Source organism: Dipodomys spectabilis, unplaced genomic scaffold (genome assembly GCF_019054845.1).
Source record: "Dipodomys spectabilis isolate Male_0828 unplaced genomic scaffold, ASM1905484v1 ptg000051l, whole genome shotgun sequence".
NCBI lineage: Eukaryota > Metazoa > Chordata > Mammalia > Rodentia > Heteromyidae > Dipodomys > Dipodomys spectabilis.
The window spans coordinates 3,205,983-3,230,804 of record NW_024870728.1 but is presented as its reverse complement, the minus strand read 5'-3'; the positions used below and the strand labels follow the sequence as shown (position 1 = coordinate 3,230,804).

At 36.2% G+C, this 24,822-nt stretch overlaps 1 protein-coding gene across 23 annotated transcripts in view; it reads right to left on the bottom strand.

Moving 5' to 3' along the window:
* Positions 1-24,822, bottom strand: part of Trip12 (thyroid hormone receptor interactor 12) — a 125,754-nt gene that overhangs the window by 26,639 nt on the left and 74,293 nt on the right. For 9 of the 23 annotated variants that reach the window (XM_042678979.1, XM_042678956.1, XM_042678975.1 and 6 more), the window contains 18 exons: positions 22,538-22,573; positions 22,364-22,459; positions 21,010-21,102; positions 20,274-20,435; positions 19,065-19,133; positions 18,816-18,981; positions 17,002-17,119; positions 16,754-16,913; positions 13,483-13,636; positions 11,520-11,748; positions 11,271-11,389; positions 9,985-10,192; positions 6,483-6,583; positions 5,791-5,965; positions 4,487-4,628; positions 3,582-3,773; positions 2,595-2,746; positions 209-381 (listed from right to left, as the gene is read on the bottom strand). In XM_042678979.1, coding sequence (XP_042534913.1) covers positions 209-381; positions 2,595-2,746; positions 3,582-3,773; positions 4,487-4,628; positions 5,791-5,965; positions 6,483-6,583; positions 9,985-10,192; positions 11,271-11,389; positions 11,520-11,748; positions 13,483-13,636; positions 16,754-16,913; positions 17,002-17,119; positions 18,816-18,981; positions 19,065-19,133; positions 20,274-20,435; positions 21,010-21,102; positions 22,364-22,459; positions 22,538-22,573 — 2,545 coding nt within the window. The remainder of the gene's footprint in view (positions 1-208; positions 382-2,594; positions 2,747-3,581; positions 3,774-4,486; positions 4,629-5,790; positions 5,966-6,482; positions 6,584-9,984; positions 10,193-11,270; positions 11,390-11,519; positions 11,749-13,482; positions 13,637-16,753; positions 16,914-17,001; positions 17,120-18,815; positions 18,982-19,064; positions 19,134-20,273; positions 20,436-21,009; positions 21,103-22,363; positions 22,460-22,537; positions 22,574-24,822) is intronic. The other 14 variants (XM_042678958.1, XM_042678962.1, XM_042678974.1 and 11 more) reach the window with 6 other exon arrangements.

The following is a 24,822-nucleotide window of genomic DNA, read 5'->3' as shown; positions in this document are numbered from 1 at the left end:
GTGTTCTTTCTACTGAAATTCCAACATGGCAAATTAGTTCATCACTCAAATAACCAGTTAACTTATAGGAGAGTCCAACAATGCCAATACATTAGTGGCAGGAAAACAAGTTCCTACTGTGTAGGTTTTATCAGAAAAAATTAAACAGGGTACTAGCCCATGCATTTTTCAATATTACTTTCATTGAAAAGGTATATATGCAAAGTACCTCTAACTACAAGGTATCTCTCAATAGCTTGTACCAACGCCAATGGGTCGATCTTGACAGGTCCACCCTTCCACTGTTTCACATTTGCACAATCAGGATGTCTTTGTAATTGGCATTTTAACTGATGTGTGTTGAAAAATTTTAAAGCCTGTGATCCTCTGTTGAGAGAAAAGCTCAAGATAATTTGCGAAAAAAGGTTAGTCTATTGTCACAATCGATAAAAAGAAAATACACTTCAATTTTCTAAGACACAAAGCTAAACTCTTGTGTCATATAAACGATAGTGCTAGTAACTCAAGTTACTTAATACAGTTAAGAATGAGAACTAAAATGTGAGTGTGGATTCATGCACATGAAATCAATACTTTACCTTTAATCCATCATGGAACCATGTGAGGAGAATACCATGAATTCTGGTATTCATGAAATGTCTCATTTAGGCAATTCTTTGAAATAAGATTTCTTCAACAACTTAAATACACTTCTTTAGTATTTTATCCTTTCTTACAAAATTAAATTTAGAAACAAAAACCCTGTCAAGCGGTGGTGGCTCAAGCTTGCAATTCTAGCTACTCAGGAGGCTGAGATATGAGGATCACAGTTTAAAGCTAGCCAGGGCAGGAAAGTCAGTGAGACTCTTATCTTTAATTACCAAGAAAGCTGGAAGCAAAAAAGCCCTGAGCAAAGCAAACTGAGAGACAGTGCCTAGGTTCTGCATTCAAACCCCAGAATCAGGGACGGACGGACGGACGGACGGACGGACGGACGGACGGACGGACGGACGGACGGACACACACACACACACACACACACACACACACACACACACACACACACGCTCTCTTTTCTGTTTTCAAACATTTCAGCTATAAAATAACCTTCAAATCTACTTTGCTATGTACTTAAAAATATATATAATGGCACTAGGAAATGAACTCATGGTCTCAGCCTCAAATCTACTTTGCTATGTACTTAAAAATATATATAATGGCACTAGGAAATGAACTCATGGTCTCAGCCTCCAGCCTTTCTATGCAGTAGCTATTTTCTGTGTCAGGTCTCACTTATTACCCAAGCTGGACTACACTGTAATCTTCCTACTTGTGCCTGTGTCACTGGACACCATAGGCATGAACACTATGCCTAGCAATTGAGCTTCCCCTGAAGCTGGATAACAGGCACATACTAGAACCTTGCCTTCTTTCTGCACCAGCGTCCTTGGCTCTCCACTTGCCAAGTAGCTAGGTTTATAGGCTTAAGCAATCTTGCCCAGAACTACGCTACATTTTGAATAAAGCAGTTTAATAATTACAGCAGTTGGTTGCTGGTAAAGACATTTAATCGATTTTTTTTCCTATAAGCTCTGTTTTTCCTATATAAACTCTGTTCTTTAAACATGTCTTTAAAGAGCTTAAAGTTGGTTACCTAGTGTACATAAAGCATATAAACAGGGGTATGGAAAGAAACATGCCATTACATGTATTAAATACATTTTGTATACATAAAGATAAAACTGAAAAGTTCCATGGTTTTCTTAAGAGTACTGGAAAAAGTGCGTTTATGGCATACATTATTCAAGGCTTATATAATGAGCAAAGCAAGTCAGGTGTGATGGTACAAATCTGAAATTCCAGCTACTTAGAAGGCAGAGAGGCAGGAGGATAAAGGATATGAGGCTGCCCTAAGCAAAACAAAGGACTACGATGTGGCTTAAGTAGTAGTTCATTCCCAAATACCCAAAACCAAAGCCAACCAACACCCCCAACAACACCAACAACACAAACACGTAAAAATATATAATTTCAAAGTCTATGCCATGATAGTTTTATGTATTTAAAAACAGATGCTGTTTTCATTCAACCAAATTTTTGGTGCTTTAAAATTAAATGTGCACATGCATTTGGATTTTAAAACAAATGATCACTTTCTAGACTTCTAATTTCAAGAATACTTCCATACCCCAAAATAAATTTAATAATTATTTCTATAATGTTCCACTGGTCTTTAAAATCGTATTATAGAACAAGCAGAAGTTTATATTCAAACTTCAAAATGAACTCTTAAATACAAGGTCAAAGCCAGTATCACATATTAGAGAATACAAAAATTTTATTGCCATACCCACAATTTTTTTGGGAAAAATGGTAAAGGGTATTAGTTTAATTTTTTTAAAAAAGGAAAATCAACTAGGTTTATTATTATAGTTCTCAAGTATCACTGTTTACATACTTTAAAACCTCATGTTTGAGACATATGGTATGATCTTAAGTAATGTTTTTTTTTCAGACAAAGACTTTGCCAGACCTCTTGCTTCTTTTTACTTTATCTTAATATAAGTAAATACTAAATTCCAGGGGCAAGGGTGTACCCAGGCTGTGGTCCTTACCTTCCTCCTGTCCCATTTCCACTGGGGAAATCATGCACTTTGACTGGAAACTGTTCCATTTGGCTCAGGCAGTTGTTCATCTTGTGAACTAATGCCAATAAAGGTGCATTACCCATTGGTTCTACTCGTCCAATAGGCTCTTCTCCTGGAAGCTAAGTTATAAGTAAACCGACAGGTTAAGCAAGCCTTTTAAAAAATGAAACACATCTTGACAAAAAAATTGAGAAAGCAGTTTTACAGTATTCATCTCTTCATTTTTATCCTTAATGACCAGTCTTGGTTGGGACAAAGTTTCCAAATAAATTATAGATTATTAATGTATTGCACTACAGAACTCTGGAAAGCCATTCATCCTCAGGGGATAAACCATACCAGTTGTTTGGGGGGGTGGGGAAGGGGAGATGTGGACATTCTAGGATGGTGCTTTTACACCATATCCACTGTTCCCCCAGGAGTTTCAGATAAGAGACTACACATTTAACCATAACCTCAAGCATGGTATAAAACTATATCCCAACATTGTAACACATATATTAAATCTCCAATAGATTAACAACTGTTTTAGATACCCCTGCAAGTGAAGAAGTAGACATATAAGCAGTGCTCAAAAATGCCTTTGAATCTACCATGAACAGGGTTACATAGATTTGCTAATTGACAGGAGAGTAATTCTTCATCCAAAGAGAAACTAACTTCCTGGCTAGCTCTAAAACAGTCAAATGAGAAAATATGAGTTAAATCAGAGTAGTTATGCTCTTGTTCTTACCATTGAGGATGAAGTAAGGGGAGTTGATCTTTGATATTGGCTTGAAATACTTACTATAAATGGCAACAAAATACTCTTGAAAACTATTAGGACAGTGCTTTATGCACAAAATGTGGATGAGCAATGCACAGTATCTTGATCAACACATACTACAAATTATTACTGGCACGAGAACACAAGATTGTTAGATTAAGAAATACAAGTATTATTAGATAACTTACAGGAGAAGAAAAAAATACATGAAGAAATCGCTTTAATCTGATCTCTCTGCTTACGGCATCCTTTTCACTTTTAGATGTCAAATAAAGCAACAGCTGCTTCACAAATCCACTATGCTGGATTTCAAATGATGAAACATCTGATTCTGAGACTATGCTACGGATTTCTACAAGGCACTCAGCTCCACCATCCACCTGAAACAAACAGGAATAGGATTTCTATATTGATTTAAACAATAATAAAATGTATAATTTATATTTCCCCAAAAGGAATTAAATATATTCTGAACCTTTTTATAAAAAGGTAGATAAGGAACAGGTTCATTCTTAGTACAAGGGCTCTTTTTCATGATGAAAAATATTCAAACTAACAACTTTTTAAAATAATACTGGATTCTAATGTCAGAATGAAAAGATCCAACAGAAACATAAGGTGCAGCTTTAAGTTAATACATTTAAAATCTAATGAACTGGACACTTCCTTGGGAAAAATAAGCCAGAATTACAAAGCAACATCAAAAATACATAAATAAAAATACTATGATAGTTTAGATGAATATAAAAGGATGATAAATCTCCTGCCACTAACTACCATGTGACCCTGAGTGTATATACAAGAGGTAGAGAGGCCCATCAATTCTTATCTGTACCTGAAAAGAACTTTGAAGAGTGATATGCTCAAGGGACATTTCTGAAATCTATGCATATTTATCAGGTAATGTGATGAGAAGGAAAAAAGTCAAAGATGAGATTTCTAGTACATTTAATAAAATGATGAACTATGACAGTCAAAGATCAATGTCTGATTAAAAAAGAAAAAAGTTATCTAGGTTAGCTAAACCCATAGAAAGCTAGAAAACATTTTCAGAGACTTGAAAAGGGCAAGAAAGATGCAGTAGACACCATACCTGGAGGTTGAGTTGTTCAGTTGCAGCACAAAGTCTCTGAAGGACATTCAGTGCAGGATTGCTTCCATCCATATTCTCAGAACTAAAATAGCGCTCTACAAATTTATGTGCCTGCTCCTTAATCCAACCTTTAATTTTTTCTCTTCAAGAAAGAAAAAGAGATATTAAAGTCTTATTTTTTGTACAGAGAAAAAATTTCAACTTTTGATCAAAATAAAATTCTTTCTAGCCTATGTCTGTAGAATAATAAATCCAAAGGTCACTTTGAAAATGGGCTACAATGTACCAAATCATTTGGGCCATTACATGGACAGTAAACAAGATGTTCTAATTATGGACAATCCTATAATGAAAAATCTTAGTGTTCACACCCAAATTCAATTTCACCTTATTTATTAAAGTTCAAATATTATTTGTAATGTCCTTGGATAGCTGAAGTTAGACCAGAAATATGTACCTCTTTAGGTACACAATATGCTCTGACAAATGAGACCTGGATGATTACATTACAAACATTGAAAGCTTCTGCCAAACTTCAGAAATACAGCCATCAACTCAGTCAAACAAATTATTTTCCCAGTGGCATCTGAATCATAATTTTTTTTTTTTTTGGTGGTGGTGGTGGTGGGAGGTCAGTTGTGGGGCCTGAACTCCGGGCCTGGGCACTGTCCCTAAGCTCTTCAACTCAAGGCTAGTGCTCTACCACTTGAGCCACAGAACCACTTCTAGCCTTTTCTGCTTATGTGGTGCTGAGGAATTGAACCCAGGGCCTCATGCATGCAAGGCAAGCACTCTATTACTGAGCCACCTTCCCTTTTTTTTAATTTGGGAAGATGATAATTTATAGTTGTATCTTACAGAGTCCCCCCCCCCCACCCCACGCACCAAGTTTGTTTTTTTTTTAATGATTTTAAATCCATAGTTGGTATGAAGGAGTTTATGGCTGATAAGAGTTCCAGGTTCTTACTTAAAAGCAAACAAACAACAATCAAAAAGTCCTCTCCACTAAAACAGAGAAAATGGTAACTTCTCTTTGTCTGGAATACAATTGAAAGGTTCCACAGAGAACAAAATTTGGTTTTGAACATGTATTATAGCTTCAATGATGTTTTTATGTCAGAATATAAAACTGGAACTTAGGACAAAGGATTCATGAATTAAGAATCTTGAGTTATGCCATTTCTGTGAAGTTCTATTTTCATGTATCACTTCTTTATAATAAATATGCTAAATAATGTTAAGATTTTCTGATTCAAATAGAAGCAATATAGAATTCTTCACCTCCTCGTTTCCCCCAACTTTACCTGTTATTGGATAGAGTGTCTTTTGAGGCAGCCCTGGCAAGACCACTAACTCCTGCAGTTCGTGCTGGCTCAATGTTGTTGCTATTGGACTGTGCGCTTAACCTTCCCCATGTTTTTGGATTCAAGCTGGCCAGGAAGGAAGATTTAGGTGACTGAGTGGTGGTGGGGCTTTTAGCTGTTAAAAGAAAAAAGAACTGTAGTTAAATTGGCTTACTATAGATGAAATGGCTTAGTACTGATTTAAAAAAAAAAAAAAGCAAGCAAGCAAGCAAGCAATAAAGAAATGAAAATCAGCCACTGGTGGCTCACGTCTATAATCACAGCTACTGAGGAGGCTGAGATTGAAGGATTGAAGGATAACAGTTTGAAGCCAGCCCAGGCAGGAAAGTCTCTGAGACTATTAGTTCCAATTAACCCTAAGAAAACCGCAAGTGGCTGAAAGTGGTAGAGTGCTAGCCTTGAGCGCAAGAACTCAGGGACAACACCCAGGCCCTGAGAAAGAGAGAAAAAGAGAAAAAGAGAGGGAGGCAGGGGAAGAGTGGGGAGAGGAAGAAGGAGACAGGGGGAGAGGAGGAGAGAGACAGAATATTAAATTTAAAATAACTTTAGCTGCAAGAGTTAAGAACACTTCCTCTGACCACTTATGCTACCATCTTCCCCACCATGTGCCCAAGTTTCATCTAAGAACATACCTTGATTGTCTACTTTGTCATCATCTCTTGGAGGTGAGTACTTTGGCCTTCGTGGCCCTCGTTTTGGCAGTCGTTTTCTCTTTAGAACATCACTTAATCGACTATCCCATGAAAAAATGACATTAGCAATTACCATTGAGAAAAGCCAAAAATAGCAGATATAGTAAGTTAAAAAAAATCATGTGACATGATGTTGTTCTTCACCTTTACTTAATGCTACATCTGTGCCAGTCACACTCTAGAGATGTACAAAGGATATGATTACCAAACAGAATCTGACTGATCTATGTATTCATCTTTATTAAAAGATACAATACATTAAATGTACAAAAAACACACAGTACAAATAATCTAGACAGTAAGAACTAGGTTATCACCAACTAGAAACAATATGTTCCATCTAGTGCTATCTTTCTTCCCTAACTTAAATGGCAAGAAAATACTCATGGCACCTAATATTTAAGCAATCAAAATACGGACTGTAATAACCTACAAAAAATTATTTCATGGCAGTAACATCACAAATTAATGCATTTATAAACAGTTTAGATGACTTTTACACATACACATGAATCTAATTACTAGTAAACCTATTCTGTATAAGAAGTATTAATGAGCTGTCTATAGCACTTACTCATATATATCTGTCATATATGGATGGATGTGTTTGTGTGTGTTAGAGAGAGAGAGAGATACGTATCAAGGCTGGCCTCATACTCGATTCCCCTGTGGCTACGCTCTACCTGACTATAGCCTTTGTTCTTTTTTTTTGGTCCGGTCATGGGGCCTGAACTCTGAGCCTGAGCGCTGTCCTTCGTCCTTCAGTTCTTCAGCTCAAGGCAGTGCTCTACCACTTGAGCCACAGTGCCACTTCCAGCTTTTTCCTTTTTGCTTATGTGGTGCTGAGGAACTGAATCCAGGGCCTCATGCATACAAGGCAAGCGCTCTACCACTGAGCCAACTTCCCAACCCTAGCCTTTGTTCTTAACACTAGATTGCAATACCACACTTGGCCATTGATTCAGCACTCCTAAAAACTTGAAACAGCAGTAGATTCTTATGAAAATAAAAGTACTTAAGATGAACAAAAAAAGTATCAGGTTCAGTTAGTTCAGTACTCAAAATTGGGAAAAAAAAGTTTCTAACACCTGACGTTTCTATGAAACACGATACATGGACTTCCAAAAGATAAACTTTAAATATACTTGAAAAATTTCTATTTCAAAAATAAAATTACTTAGAACTTTTCACTTGGAATGTGGAACCACTTAAGACTGAAAATATTGGAGAAAGGTACTTCCCTCTTCCTTTGGTATCATCAACTGTTAATCAACTCCAGCTCCTTAATTTAAAATGGCTCAGAAATGCGGTATCTGTCTGAGCTCTTTTTCATGATATCCTGAAATTCTAAGGACCTTACACTGTGGACACCACGATGGCATCAAACAGCAAAACCCTGCAATCAACCAGAGGGTTACTGTAGCAACCAGCATGCAAAAGTGGCTATGAGAAGGAAGGAAGGAGGGGCAGGGCAGGCAAGTACAAGCTCAGAACTGGAAAGGTCAAAGACATAAATATTCTCCAGGCCCCATTTCTCAGGCCCTGTCCTGGTAGTGATAGATTAATACCTAAAGACAAAGATTTTCCTAAAAGAAAATCACCACACCAGAAGTCTCTCTTTGTTTGCCACAAGTCACAGAACTGCCAAAATCATATTAAGGCCAGGATGGCAAACTGCCACCAGGTGGCACTGAAAAAGCAATCTTCTTAAGTAAGCCCCTTTCCAAGCTTAAAGTTTACTGAATTTACTTTGTGAATTCTACTTATTCAATACTAGTAAATTTTTTTTATCAAGATCAAAAAGAGAGCATGCAGTATTATTCTTATATTCTAAACTTCAGAATAAATTTAGTTTATTATCACATTGCGTTCATATCACAATGCTCAAGCTTCTAACAAATACTTAAAAGTAATATGCTTCATTAACAACAAAATTTAAACAAACAAAACTGTTTTCAATTTTTTACCAAATACCATTGGGGGGGGGGGGGGGGGGGAGTCCAGCTGTGGGGTCTGAACTCTGGGCCTGGGTGCTGTTCCTCAGCTCTTCAGCTCAAGGCTAGCATTCTACCACTTGAGCCATAGCGCCACTTCCGGCTTTTTTTCTTTTTGCTTTTCTTTTTGTGGTGCTGAGGAATCGAACTCAGGGCCTCTGGCATGCAAGGCAAGCGCTCTACCACTGAGCCACCTTTCCAGCTCCTGTCTTTTCAATTATTTAAAAAAGAGTACTGCAACTGAACACAGGGCCTCGCACCTGGGGCTCTATCACTTGAGCCATGCCTCTAGCCCCGTTTTTTGCTAGTTATTTTTGGACAGGAAACTCAAGTGTGCCTGTGCATCCCATAGTTTCTGGGATCACAGGTATCCATCAACACATCCAGCTTTCCTCATTGCAGATGAAGCCTCACTTTCTCTGCTGGGGCTGGCCCAGAACTTCTATCTTTACATCTCATCCTTCCATGTAGCTTGGGATGGACAACAGGGGCATACCATTATGACCAGATATTGGTTCAGAAGGAATCTCACAAGCTTTTCTGCCCTTGCTAATATTGAACCACAATCCTCACATTCTTTGTCTCCCAAATAAATAGGATTATAGGTTATCAGGCACTAGTACTCAGCAGGGGTTTACAGCATTCTTAGTAGTTCAGTATAACAAAGATTAAAAAGCTAGCAGGTCAAAGTAGAGATTTTTCCTTAAGGAAAAATTCTTAGTTAAGAAAAAGGTGTATGTGTCCACTTAACAGTAAAAGGTAAATGGAAAATTAGGTTTCTGTGTTTCTGTGTTGTTTCCAATGGGGACTTAGGAGTTAGTACGGGGGGGGGCGGGGGGGTTGAATTTAGGGTCCTTTACTTGCTCAGATTAAGCTCGGTCACTTGAACCACATCTCCAGGTGGTTTTTGCTAGTTAGTATGGAGATGGGAGTCTAGCAGACTTTTCTGTTCTGGTTGGACTCAAGCCACCATTCTCTACCTCTTAGCCTTGTGAAAAAGGGATTGCAAGTGAAAGCCAGAGGAGCCTGGCAAACTTTAAAATTTTAATATATCAAAGACCTATTTATAGTAGTTGAATGCACAATCACAATTATGGAAACAGAAACATGGGGTGAAATAGTAGCTATGTAACACTGTGTAAATCACTAATGTCTCTGAGCCTTAGTTCTCTTAGGTATCAAAAGTAATAGTGTCAAAACAAGACTGAATATAGGTTTCCAAAATTATCTTTTCCATTTTCATTGAACACCTAACAAAAAAGACAAAGGACTGGGCAATAATAGTGCAGAGGTAGAAGCACTTCCCTAGAATGTGCAAAGGGCCTGAATCCAATCCACAATACTGACTTTCCCTTTCCCACATTTCTTCAGTTTAACAACATTGGTCTATACGAGTCTTGGGTACCAAAGCAAAGCTAAATACGAAGAACATAAGAACTTTGACTCACCCTTGAGGACTCAGGTCCAAAGAATCATCTCTGCTGTGCTGCAAGCTAGGTGAGCCCAGATCAGCTGCAGCATTGGTGGCGGCTGTGGCTGTCCCACTGCTCACGGACGTGGTAGACCCCAAGGATCCTGACCCATTCGTACATGCCTTTGGTGGACTTGTCAACAAAGACTCTGACTCTGCTAAATGTTTTACTTGATGCATTACACCTTTATAATTACAAGGATGAAAAGGAGCCAATTTTAATCAAGAGGCAAAACTACTTACCCACCATTATAAAATCCCTGAATGTTAAAACACTGATATGAAGAGAACTGTTTGAAAAAAAGCTACCAAATAAGGATGGAAGTATAGACAACAAAGCTAGAAAAATATAAGAAAACTTGAATATATCATAATCTTCAGAAATAGATCATATAAAAGCCTAAAGTTCAAAATATCCATTATATAAGTAAGAATGAATTTCAGAAATCCAGTGCACCTGGTGACAGCCAGCATAGGGGAAAAGACCTAATATTACCAGTTAACATCAAGGACTAAAGGAGACAAAATCATATACTGTCATACTGACAGCTACTAACAAGCACTATTGAAGGTGAATAAATAGAGCAAAACTGTAACCTGTGAGACAGGGTGTTCCTATCTGGACTAGAACAGTGGCAGGGTACATATCTAAGTGTGTGTGTCAACAATATGAATTTATATGAGTGAATGTGCATATACTCAAATTGATCTGGTGAAGAATCTAGTTTCCATCATATCTTTCAGCAGTCACAATTTATTCCATACATACTGTTTATTATAATTTTATGCCAGACCACATTAGCACCTCGACTAAGAGGATACATTTTTTTTTCAAGAAATTACAATAAAAACTCATATGCTTATAAAAGACAATACAGTATTGCTGGAGCCGAATTAGGAGGACAGAACTCATACCAATCTTTACATATATGTTATAAAAATATGTGAGGGAAACAAAGTAACATCTTATTTTCTGAGGAAATCTTTCTAGATGAACATAAATTAGCTATATTTTAAAAGTATGATTGCTTCTGGAATTGAGGGTATATGGAAATGTCACTGACTAGTATTTACTGGTTGACATGTGAATCTCAAACAATTATGTATTTACACACATATTTTATTAAAAAAATCGCTACAAGCTATTATGGCATGTAAGTATCTTGTACTGAAAAGAAAACTTTTCATTCTGATTAAAATTTTTCGTATTGAAGTAGTATCTGGAATAAGTGAACATTAACTTATTTTCATGAATAACATTACCTTCTCTTCTGAAGTAAACACTAAAAATATCAGGTAACTTCTGCATTAAGATTTCTGCCATCTGAAGTGCTCCAACTACTATCTTCAGGTCTTGACTTGATAGCATGGATGCAATGTGACTAAAAAAAGAAAGCATTTGTATTTAAAACTTGGACTAAATTTGGTCATTAATTTTGGCCATACTACTTTCAATAAATAACTTCAGAAACTTTAACTTGTAAAGTGCTTTTAGTGTTTTCATCAACATACCTTGAAACAGCATGATTTTTTAGAACATCCTTCAGAAGCTCGGCATCCGCAAAATAAATTATCCTAAGAATTGCTCTAAGGCACTTATGTCTGACCGCAGGTCCTGCTGAGGAACTATATACTTCATAAAGAACACCAAACAATGTCTTGATAAAAGACTTAGCCAGTTCCGGATCCTCTTTCATAAGCTGTGCTCGAGCATCATCCTTCTTTAACTCTGAATATCCACCTTAAAAAAAAAAAAAAAAAGTACAATACCAAAGTAACAGACTTCAGAAACAAGCTATTAAAAATAAAGTAACCAGGTCAATAAAATTATTCCAAATACTACTAAATCTATAATAGCTACTCTATAAATGAAGGACAAACATTAAGACAAAATTTAGCCACAGAAAACTACTAGATATACTCTGGTCAGCTGAAATAACAAGGTATCACTGTGCTGACTATACCCTCTTCATTTTACTAATATATACTAGGCAAATTTCAAGACTAACAAAAATACTGTTAAGAAACAAGCAGAGGGCTGGGAAGGTAGCTCAGTGGTAGACTGCTTGCCTTGCATGTATGAGGGCTGAGTTCCACTCCTCAGCACTGCATAAGCAGAAAATGCCCCAAGTGGCACTGTGGCTCAAGTGGTAGAACACTAGCCTTGAGCTGAAGAGCTGAGGGACAGTGCCCAGGCCCAGAGTTCAGGCCCCATCACATGCATGCACGCACGCGCACACACAGTTTCAGCCAAACACAGGGGTTCATGCCCATAACCCCAGCTCTGTGGGAGGCAGAAATAGGAAGAATAATACGAAATAACGAATCAAGCAAGTTAAAAAAACCCTATTCCAAAGAACAAGCAGAAAGTGATGGCATATGCCTTTAATTACAGACACACAGAGGCCTCCACATAGTAAAGTAGGGAAGGTGGGAACACAAGACCCTATATGAAAATAACTAAAGCAAAAAGAGCTACTGTGTTGCTTAAACCTGAGAAATAAGACTGAATAAACAAACAGAAGCAGGCAGATTTCATTAAGTGGACAGTATTTCTAAAAGGTAGGCTAAAGGGTTAAACTTTGCTCAAGTGTGTATGTGTACTGAATGGTAACTGATGACATCTATATCAGAGTTAGCAATATCAAAGTATATAAACTCAATCTACTCTACTACTTGATTTTCTAAATAAATTGGAAATGTAGTCTTGTATATTTGTTTACATGGTGTATGCAGATGCAAACTTCAGTGATCATGAGACATAAAGAAATGTAAGATTTACAAAGCTGGGGCCAGGAAGGTGGCTCAGTGTTAGAGTGCTTGTCTTGCATGCATGAGGCCCTGGGTTCGATTCCTCAGCAACACATAAGCAGAAAAAAAAAAAAAAAAAGCCAGAAGGGGTACTGTGACTTAAGTGGTAGAGCACTAGCCTTAGAACTGAAGAGCTCAGGGACAGCTGAGGCCCAGAGTTCAGGCCCCATGATCACCAAAAAAAAAAAAAAAATCTACAAAGCTGTATTACTTATCTATCTGGTCCCTTAGAAAGAATACAGTTCAAGGCCAACCCAGGCAGAAAGTCCATTACCTTATGTCCAAAATAACCAGTCAAAAGCAGGGATAAGGTATGGTAAAATGGTAGAGAAAGTGTGAAGCCCTATGTTCAAACTCTAATACCACCAAAAATAGAAGTTGAAGAAAATAGTTGGAAAGAACTAATCTAGTGGATGGATACAAAATAGAGCAAGGACATATAAATAAATCATCACCTACATTGCCAGTTCTAACTGGACATCACTTTAAGCACTATATCTTGGCAGGGACACATCATATATGAATTAATGCAAATAATTTGAAAAACACAAATTAGTGTTATGCAATTACTTCAACTTCCTAAGCATATGCAATGAACCAATTATGATAATGAAAATAAAAATATTACAATAGTAGAGTTCTATTTAACTCAAAAGATACTTACTAGTATTAGTATTGGCTAAGGGGTTAGGTTTTCTCTGAATGGCACGTGCTGTCCCCGTGTCCTCATTGATTTGCTGCATAGAATTAAAATCAATAGTATAAACTCGTCCCAGAGTGGACAAGCTTATCTCATCCTCACCGACCTGATGGGCTGCCTGAGAGCAAAGAGAGAGAAACCTTGAATATAAACATGGGAGAAATTCATTACCTTAAGACACACTGGGGACCCTCTACACATTCTATCCTAAATACTCTATGTAAAAACTCAGTAATTCAAGAAACAATTTTCACCTAAACAAAGATTATATACCTCAGACCCTACCAGGCACCCTTAGAAAAAAATACAAGTAAAATTCTTAGGAAATACCCAGTCACGTAGCGGTAACTGTCATGAAGACACCATTTATCTTATTTAAGGCACTTTTAAAGACATTGCTGAGAGGAAAAAAAAAATTGTTAGCCATAGTCTTAAGTATTTTAATGCTTAGAGACATTATTTACATGACATATTCCTAGTATTGGTGAAGATATTCCTATAAACAAAATGATATGTAAAACTGCCTTTACCTAGACAAAGATATTTAAATGTTATTCTAATTATATGGAACACAACTAAACTAAGACTAACCATCAAGGTGTAAAAGCAGACATTACACTGCCTGATTTCAGAACCTAGAGAAGTCATGGAGTTATGGCAGGCATGGTGGGGCATGCCTAAGAATTATAGCTCTCAGGAGCCCAGGCAGAAGGACTATAAGTTCCAAGCTAGCTATCTAATAAGAGAGTGCTTTGTTTAAAAGAAAAGGTCACAAAATAATTTTGGGGAGGGAAGGGAGAGGTAACTGAAAATAGAATTCAGGGTGTTATGCTTGCTAGAGAATATTCATTTTTATTACACAGGCCAATTTGCACTGAAACTCCTAAGCTGAATGTAAATCTCTCAGGAAATACAAAGCATAAGCTAACAGTAAAGAATTACCTGGAAAATTACAAACAAACAAGAAAATCAAGTAGAGTTGGAGATTAAGAACATTAGCAGCTATGATCTATACTTAATATACTAAGGCTAATAATGAACAAAAGACTAGTCAAGAGTTAACTTCCTGGGGGCATAAGGAAATACCTAAGAACTGGGAGTCACATAGTATATATAATTTAATAACCTAGACATCTCTCGCCCTCTCTAAAAATAAATATTTATTTGTATACTACAAGCTGCATCTATTTCTATTTTGGCCACCGCTGGGGCTTGATCTCTGGTCCTAGGAACCACCTGGAAGCTTCCATTGCCAGAGTCAGGTGTACTAACCCATGCCGACCCATTCATAAATTGGGCCTTCTAGGCTGTGAGTTCAAATTCCAGCATGGCCAAAAAGGTCATTGTGGAGTAAGAAGCCAATTATCACGCATGTTTTCCTTCTCTGTGAAAGTCCTAGATCTCAGGTAGGGTGTCATTGTCCTATGACAATGTCATCAATGTAATAAATGCTATATGTGTCCTAATAGTCAATAAAATAAGTGATAAATAAAACAAAAAAATAAACATAAATAACTAGAGTAAACATAACAGGCCATAAACATACGTAAATAAATATATATATATCATAGAATAAAGAATGCATATGAAAAGTTAACTTCCTCATAAAAGCAAGGTGGTCCTGAAATTAAGACTTCCTCATAAGAACCCGAATTTTATAATAAAGTCATTAGCTTAAAAATATTTTTTTACAGCTTTATTAAAGAATGACTGGGCATTGGTGGATCTTGCCTGTAATCCTAGCTACTCAGGAGGTTGAGACCTGAGGATCACAATTTGAAGGCAGCCTGGGCAGGAACCAGAAGTAGAGCTGTGGGTTTGTTCAAGTGGTAGACTGCTAGCACAAAAACTCAGGGACAGTGCCCAGGCCCTGAGTTCAAGCCCCAGGATTGGTACCAAAAAAAAGAACAAACAAAACAAAAACAGGGGAGGGTGAGGTAAAAAAGAAAAAAAGAATGGTAATATAAGGACTGATGTTCTAAGAAAATTAAAACATCCAAGGAATATAAAAATGAAAAATGTGGAAAAGAAGCTACTATGAATAATTAATATATACAACATTGTTTCAAAGATATTACCAAAAGATGAAATTAGAAAATACATTTGTGATTTATAGGTATTTTATGCATTGAAAACAATAGCAAATGCGGTATAGGATCCCAAGTAACTCCACACTCTCTTAAGTTTAGGGTGAATAGTTGTTCATTTTGTTTAACTGACCTTTTCTCTTATTTTATCAAATTCCCAAAAGATTAATCTATGTTTCTACAAGTGGTTTTCATTTGGTATTAAGGATTTATCACTGTTGTGGGTGAAGATGGCATTGTCTGTTTTTGCTTTTTGCTTTTTTTTTGTTTTCCCTTGGGCTCCCCCCCCCCCCCCCTTTATGTTTATCTGTCTTTGGCCAGGAGGGACACAGAAATGGAGGGACAAAAGGTGAAAAAAATGCAGCAGTGGTACTCAGTAGATACTATGTGGAAGATGAACTATATAACTTGTAGGTGGGGATGCAAAGGAAAAACTGGGTAAGGGAAGTGGTGACATTGCTTAAAAAGAAATGTACTCATTACCTGACTTATGAGACAGTAATCCCTCTGTACATCACCTTTATAACAACAAAACAACAAAAAATAAAAAAAGACGTATCCCATTAAAAAATAAATTATAGAGGAAACGAGGGCAAAGGAAAGGAAGGGGTAACATTGTCCAAAAGAATTGAACTCATTACCTAACTTATAAAATAGTAATCCCTCTGTACCGTAACTTAATAATAATTATATTTAAATACATTATAATCAAACCTATTTATAAACTGAAATTTATCATTCACCCGTGCACGGCTATTATTTGACTTCATGCTTTTACTCTTACTAATATGTATATAACTGCTTTTTGGGAGATTCTTTTCAACTAAGATTAAGTAAGATTGGTATGTTTTAGAAGACAGCCAAATTCCTCTAGTTTCCTTTCGGGAATGAGGAAACCATAGAACAAAGAACTTAAATTACTTGCTCTAAGTCAATCAGGTAGTTAGCAGCAGAAGCAGGACTAGAACATCATGTTTTCTGACCTGAACAGAAATGAGAACCTTGTTCTCAGGAGACAAAATGAGAAAATCTTGAGTTAATTTAAAAAATGAGCACACTGAAATACACACATCCACCTCCCCATTCCATCCCTGCCTATACTAGCTCTCCATCCAAATAAACATATTTAAGTGGTACAATGAAACTACTACCTCAATGATCCGGCTGTCAATCCTATTGTAAGGATGCCAGAGGCCCCGATCATCACGCCACTGCCATATTGCACCATCTGTGTTTTGTGCATTTCCTTTCTTCAACATGGTATCAACCGCAAAAATGCCTTCTTTTGGTAAACATGGCATAAGTTCACTGAAAACAAAAGTGTAATGCTTTTAATAAGTTCTGGCCATTAAATATTAAATCTCCAAAGTGATCTCAAAACAGTTACTATTCTTACCAAATCAAAGATGTCAGTTCATATAGCTCTTGAGGACTTCGTGGAACAAGATCAATCTGCTCCTGACAACTTCCATTGGAGGCACCACAGAGGAGGAAGTGAAGCGTTTCTGCAATGTCTGTAAAGTCAACAACAAAAAACCCAAAAGCCCATTAATCTAGTTTGTAGTGCCTAATTCAAGAGGAAATAGTTCCCTAGAATTAAGTTATTAAAATTATTTTCTTGTAAGACAACATAATATGGAAATTAAAGTAAAATATCCAAATTAGTAGTAATAAAAACCTAAGGAGAGCTGGGTACCTATGGCTCACACCTGTAAATCCTAATAACTCAGGAGGGTAAAATCTGAAAATCGTGATTGAAGAGAGGTGGTGCAAAAAAGTCTGTGAGGCTCTCATCTCCAATAACTACCAAAAAAAAGATGGAAATAAAGCTGTTTTCAATTGGTAGAGTGGTAGCCTTGAGCAAAAATGCTTAGGGACAATACCCAGGCCCTGAGTTCAAGTCCTAGGACCAGCACACATGTATACATGCAAAATAGCCAGCAAAAAAAGCAGGATTGGAGGTATGACTCAAGTGGTAGGGACTGGGCTAAGCAAGCCAGTGAACATGAGGATGAGTATCAACGTCAGTACCAACCAAAACAAAAACCAAAAAAGAAAAATCATGATCACTTCCATCTCACCCATTAGAGCCCAAGAATCTTTCATTACTTTCCTTGAGGAGCACAATACTTTCATACAAAAGCACATTCCATATGCTACCATTCCAATATATTTCTATACTTGTCTTCCATTCAGATACAATGAAAATGTAGGGACAACTGGACAATGCACTTCTTGAAAGCATCTGGAACTTTCCAGGTTTACATGACAATGGTTACATGTCAACCTAATAGAACATTTTTACAATATTCTATACATAAGTTTCCATTCCTAGAGGGCATCAATTTCCAAAGTAATCTTCATGAAACAATTCAAATGCATTGACACTATGAGTGGAGGGAGCTCTTAGTCTCCACAGGTTTAGGCATTCTAATGCTGAAACCTGAAGACTGAAGCTCTCACTCTTGCTGCTTATGGTATATGTGTATTTCTAAAATTATACATATGCACAAGGTATACAAATTTACAAAGTGATTAAAAATTTTTATTTCTCCTGAAAAGGTACAGTGGTAACTTTATGACCTCTTTAAATTTTAGAACCAAAGGTATAAAATTAATCATAATTACAACTGTCTCAAATAAATGATTAATACCCCTACTAGAAATAATCAAAACTGATCTTTTCTGAAGTTCTATCATCTGACCTCAATTTACAAAATTGGTAGTCCTAATTTCATATGTGAAATGATCAAATGCAATTGGAATGCAAGTATCAGAGACATTTGTAAGCATATATAATTTCAACCTTTGTGAAGGCAGCAAAGGTTCTAGAAATTGACCAGATTCCAGAAAGAATTATAGTATCTGTTAGTGACTGTAATGAGAATCATTACATAACACTATATGGAAATCAACGATCCTGAGTCATGAGCCATAGAATTGCATAAATAACTGAATATTAGAAATATTAATATACTGTTCCAACACAAATGCATTACATTTGAATTTTTCCCCCAGTGGCTGGGTTCACAAACAGGATTTCATGTATGTTAGGTAAGCCTCTACCACAGAGCTACATGGCTACATACCTAATCTAACATTTTTCTTTTTTACCCGAGAACATGCAGATTTCTACTTGCTTATGTTGACTTATTTCTCAAGAGTAAGTCACTTTTCCTGCTTAAAATACAATAGTAAAATAGCACTTACTCTGCTTCATTAGTTGAACAGCTAGTGTTGGACAGTTGGAACACATCAGAGAAAACATCCGAACAACCATTATAAACATCCCAGAACTTAAGATCGGTGGAGTCACTACTAACAGTTGTTGAACATTTGTAAGCAGATCTTTGGAGGCAACCTGCTGTAGCAAGTTCTTCATGAATACAAGAAAAAGAAATAGTTATGTTGTGATTTAGCAATTCAACAGCTTTTGTAAAATATAGATAAAACACTTACCTCCTCATGTTGAAAGTTGTCTACTAGACGTGCAAAACAAAGGCAAGTGCTTTCAACTGACTTTTTGTCCTATATTTCAAGAAAAAGGAAATTTATTAAATATAAAGCAATTCTACTAGCAAATATCACAATTATCTTCTTCTTAACTGCAAATTCTTTAACACAACCTCACTTAGTAGATATGAGCTTTGAAAATAAAATTGAATCTAGATATAATACAGTCAAGTAACAGATTTCAAGGCAAAGAGAATCATACTGGAAGCAAACTTCCTTTTCCATTAGCTCCCTAATAAAAGGCAAAAAAAAAGAAAAAAGGAATATTAAGCAAGTTATACTTAAGAATACTTTTAAATTATACTAAAGAAAATTCTACTTTCCCTTAAAAATATTCCATGTATATGTTTGTACATGTGTGGAAATATCACAATGAAACTAACCCTTGTAAACTAATGTATGTTAATAAATTCAATATTCCAAATAGAAATGTTTAAATATTTTCGTATTTAAAAAGTAGAAGTAGTTAAGTATGTGAATCAGCCAGGTGGACAGGGACATGAATAGCCATAAATTTTGGGATCCAAAGGCTGGTGGCATTAATGTCAAAATAAGTACCACTACACAAATAATCTAAAACAGTACCACAAAAATTTTTTTTAAAGATTTGGTATAAAATTAACAATGTCAGGTGCTGGTGTCTCAAGCCTATAATACTAGCTACTCAGGAAACTGAAATCTGAAGATCACAAACCAAAGCCAGCCTGGGTGAAGGTAAGGTAACAAGTCTTCAAGGAAGAATAAGCATTCCAAAAGGGGATTCTGATCAAATCACACAGTAAAAACTCATGCTCTGGTAACAAATTTATCCTTTAAGTTAAAATAACTAAAGATTCCAAGTATGTAAATTACTGTTCATTTGGTCAAATCCAAATTTTTAATACCTAAGACAGTATTTTAAAATAACTTAATATGGTATTATGATCAGATAATACCCCCAGTTTTATTTATATATCTCCTATTAGATTTAGGACACTAGGAGACATTAGCTGAAATTACCACAATAAACTTTTTTTTTGGTCATGGGGCTTGAACTCTGGGTGTGGACGCTGTCCCTCAGCTCTTCAGCTCAAGGCAAGTGCTTTACCACTTGAGCCACAGTGCCACTTCCCAATTAACTTTTTTCTTACAATATAAAATAGCTTCATACTTTACCTGATGTGTCAGCCTTTGAGTAAGCAATGGAAGGGAATCTGCCACAAAATGAAATTCATCTGGTGTGATACTCTGGCAACAATTGGCTGCAATTGCTAATGCATTTCTTTGGGCATTTATGCTGAAGAATTCAAGATATAGCAAACAGTCTGCCAAACCACCCTGAAATGCAGGAAACCTTTTATTAAGGTGATGGAAAATACTTTATCAACAATATAAATCAAAGCTGCAGTGCAGTGCTAGTGGCTCATGACTGTAATCTTAGCAAATCTCAGGAGGCTGAGATAGGAAGCCAGCTTCAGAAGATAAATTTGAAAAGAAGCTTATTTCCAGGAAAGTAGCAAAGACCAGGACTGTAAGTATGGAGCAACTGGTAGACTGCCAGCAGGAATAAAAAACCTGAGCAAGAGAGGCCGTAAGGTTCAAGCCCAAGTACCAGCATACACACAAAAAAAGCAAAACAAAGCCAAGTACCATTATGCCAGTAAATTCTAGCCTACTCAGGAGACTGCAATCAGAGGATCACAGTTCAAAACTAGCATGCATAGGAAAGTCTGTGAGATTCTTATGTCCAAACATCAAAAAAGCTGGAAGTGAAGCTATGGCTCATATTGGTAGAGTGCTAGCACATCACTTTGTTGACATGTGAATCCTAGGGAGATTACAATAAAAAGAATTATGTAGAATCTGAAATCTGACAGTAAATGAAATATAGTCCTGCAATAACAATACTTACTGCCTGTAGAATAGCTTTACTGTGTCTCCGTGACAACATCTCCAAGGCAGTCAAGGCCTGCTCTGCCACATCAATGCACTGAATAACTTGCAGCTAGGAACATATAAATAGGTGGCTGAAGGTTAAGATATAAATTCAAGTGCTTTATCTTTTATATGAAGCTTTAAAAGAGGAGTTCTTTTCTTTCTTTTTTGGGGGAAGGGGGAGCTAGTACTTTATCTTGAATTTAGCCTCTCACACTCAGTCAGCTGTATCACTCACAGCTGGGACTCTACCACTTCCGTAATGCCTCCATTCCAGCTTTCTGGCTAGTTAAGTCTAGGTGGGATCTTGCAGACCTCAGCTGCCTCAGTAGCTAGAATTAAAAGTATGCTACTGGTGCCTAGATAGATGATTTGTTTTAGACATAGAGGCACAAGACTGTTAATTTAAGCTACCTGGTTGCAGAGGCAAGAGGAGAGGCAGAATTGAGAGTCTGAGGTCATACTCCAGGCAAAGTTAGTAAGATCTATAGCTTTAAAAAAAAAAAAAAAAAAAAAAGGCTAGGGGCGTGGCCTGAGTGGTAAACACCTGCCTGAACAATGGTGCTGAGTTTAATATAGTACCACCAAAAGAAAAAAATCAATTTGGTTTTAAATCTTCTATTTCATATTCATCAAATAAACTAAGTTGTGGGGTGCTGGTGGTTCATGCCTGTAATCCTAGCTACTCAGGAGGCTGAGATCTGAGGACAGTGGTTCAAAGCCAGCACGGGCAGGAAAGTCCATGAGACTCTTATCTCCAATAAGCCACTAGAAAACTGGAAGTGGGGCTGTGGTTCAAGTGGTAGAGGGCTTGCCTTGAGCTGAACAGCTCAAGAACAAACAGTGCCCAAGCCCAGAGTTCAAACCCCACAACCAACAAAATAAACAAAGAAAGTTTTACAACAGTATACCAAAAAGAAAAAAGGTCCACAAAAAGACCAAAGCCACATTTACCACAAACTATGTTTTACATTTTCCTTTGCCACTGATTAAATTTTACAATCTTGGTCAAGGTACTTTGTTTCAACTTTTTCAGCCGACAGTCAAAAAGTATTAATAGCTGTCAACATCACTAATATTTCTAGAAATTACATTTTAAACCAAGTGTTTAAGTTGTTCTCTGAAATGTTAATATTGTACAAAAATACAGATTTCGTAAGAGATTTAATAGCTTCAACTTTAAACTACTGGTCTGATGAATGCAAAATATGCCCTTCACGAATTGTGAGCTGAAAATATGCCCCAGTTAAGATAATCACAACTGGTATCAGTAAGTTCAAATCTTGATCCAACACGTGTATTTCTAAAGAATTGGACAAAAGCAAGTCTACCTTTTCTAAAAAGACTGGAATAGCATCTACTACAACAGCAGATGATCGAGGAAGTGCTTCCATCATGTATGTTAAAGCTCGGCAGGCATGGTTCATCTAGGAAACAAAGATATTTTTTCTCAATAAAAGCTCAAAACGAAAATTTCAGTGTTTTGAAATATAGTGTATACTTACAATATCAAAATTATGCTCCATTTGCAGTAATGTTATCTGTTAAAAACATAACAAAGTATTAGAGGCTATACACTTTGAATGAAAAGTTCTATAATTATTTTTCCACTTAAACTGAGATATTGGATAATATTAGGTAAGATTTGTGTACCACACAAAAATAAAATTAAGATAAAAACCTAGCAAACATGCAAAAGAAATGATTATACTTAGCCTGGCATTCATTGTATGCAGTAGCTCTTACTTAGCTCTATGTATTGCTAGATTATTAATCACCTTATAAACCTAAGTCAAAACGAAACCCATCACAATGCTTACAACCAGACATTTTGGTAGTCCTAACTTCCACTGAGAATCCCAATTAGTGTTATCACTGAGGACTTACAAGTGCCAGCAAATATTCAACATATAAATTAATAGGACCAGAAATACGTTATTATTTGCTGAATTAACAACTGTCAGTACAGGTATAGACCACACATACGGACAACACCATCTAACCTATAAACACTAAGCTGCAAAGCACCTAGTAATGTGAACATGAGATCAATAACATCAAAAAACAATTATTCATTAAATAAAAGCTAGTTTAATATAAAATTCCAATATATTAATAGATGAATCTAAATACCGACTTAATACCTTTTCTTGTAGAAAAGGCGTTAAGTAGATTTCAGCCATTATTTTTCAAGTGAGTGAATGCAAAACTGCTAGCAGCATATACTAATTGCCCTACTGAAGCAAATGAATTTCCTCCTTAGGGAAAGACAATATTCATCATTATTTAATTCACAGAACAACTTAGATGCAATGAATTTAAACTGTTAAGCAACTTCCAGGTAAATGTCTGACTATAGTAATATATCAGCTATTCTAATACAATACTTCTTTTCTCAGGTCTGAAGTCCAGAAGTCCACAAAGACCATCTTTGTTTTAAACAGAAAACACACACAAACTCCACCTCAGGAATAAGAAGCACTCAGATGTGTTAATTAGCTACAATACCCACTTAAAACGTTTAGTCTAAATTTCAAAGTTGTCACACTAGCAAAAAATTGGTTAGGTTCCCAAATTACAAGACTGAATGAACCCTTTTCTGGGGATGGGGGTGTACAGGTGTACTAGTTGGAACTAGGGTTTGAATTCAGGGCCTGGTTGCTGTCTTTTACCCTTTTAACTCAACGATAGAACCTAGCACATCTAGCCAAAGTTCTACTTTAGCTTTTTGCTGTTTAACCTAAGAGTCTCATGGACCTTACTGCCCAGAAAGGCTTCAAACTGTAATTCTCAAATCTCAGCCCTCTGAGTAACTAGGATTTCAGGTGTTAGCATCAGCACCTAGCTTTAATGCATCTTCTAAGACCATATTCGGAAAGGACCAAAATAGATCCATTTACCCCCCCAAAATCTTCATTTGACTATACGAATTTTTTCTACTTCAATTTAATGAACAAAAATCAAGTAAGCAAATTATGTGCCAACATTTCCAACTACCTTTAATAATCTAATAAAAACAGCATTTTGACAACATTGCTTTTTAGTAAACAAAAAGCAATGAAAGTAAAATTTAATTAAGATTGTGGATGCCAGCTATTGATCGTATCAACAATCTGAGAATGGATATTAACACAGGCAAAATACAACAGTACAAAGACTAATTCAGAAAGCTACATACAAGCATTTTACTAGAACAGAACTGGTAAGATATGAGAACTGGCTTTCATTATCTAGAGATCCAAGTGGCAGAAAGGTAAGAAGAAATGCCTGATCAACCCCTGAGAGAGCCAAGCAATCCAAAAAGAACAGACAACATAATGATTGTGTCTCATATTTGTTTTTAAGTCTTTCTGCTGGGCTCTCTTCTCAAAAATCAACTCTCCATTACCAGATGTGATTGAATAACATCTCATGTATGAATAAAAATTTCTTTATTTGGCATACAAAACAGACAATATTTAATTTCTAAGATAAATACATACTAAATGTAATGATATGTTAGCATTTAATCCAGACTTAAATTTTAATCTTAAATTATACCTAATTTATTTAATAATGTTAGAAAATTATCAAGTCACTATTTAAAAATACATTTAGTAATGGCAACTTTTGTTTTCACCTTAGATATTTAAATTTATTATGTCAATAGATCTTAAATATCCAAAGTATCAACACAAAATTGTGTTGAAAGGTCATTTAAAAAATTGGTTTCTCTCTTAACATAAAGCCTTTAAAACTAGAATTGACCACATGGTATATGGGTATGACTATATGACTATTTTTCCCATAC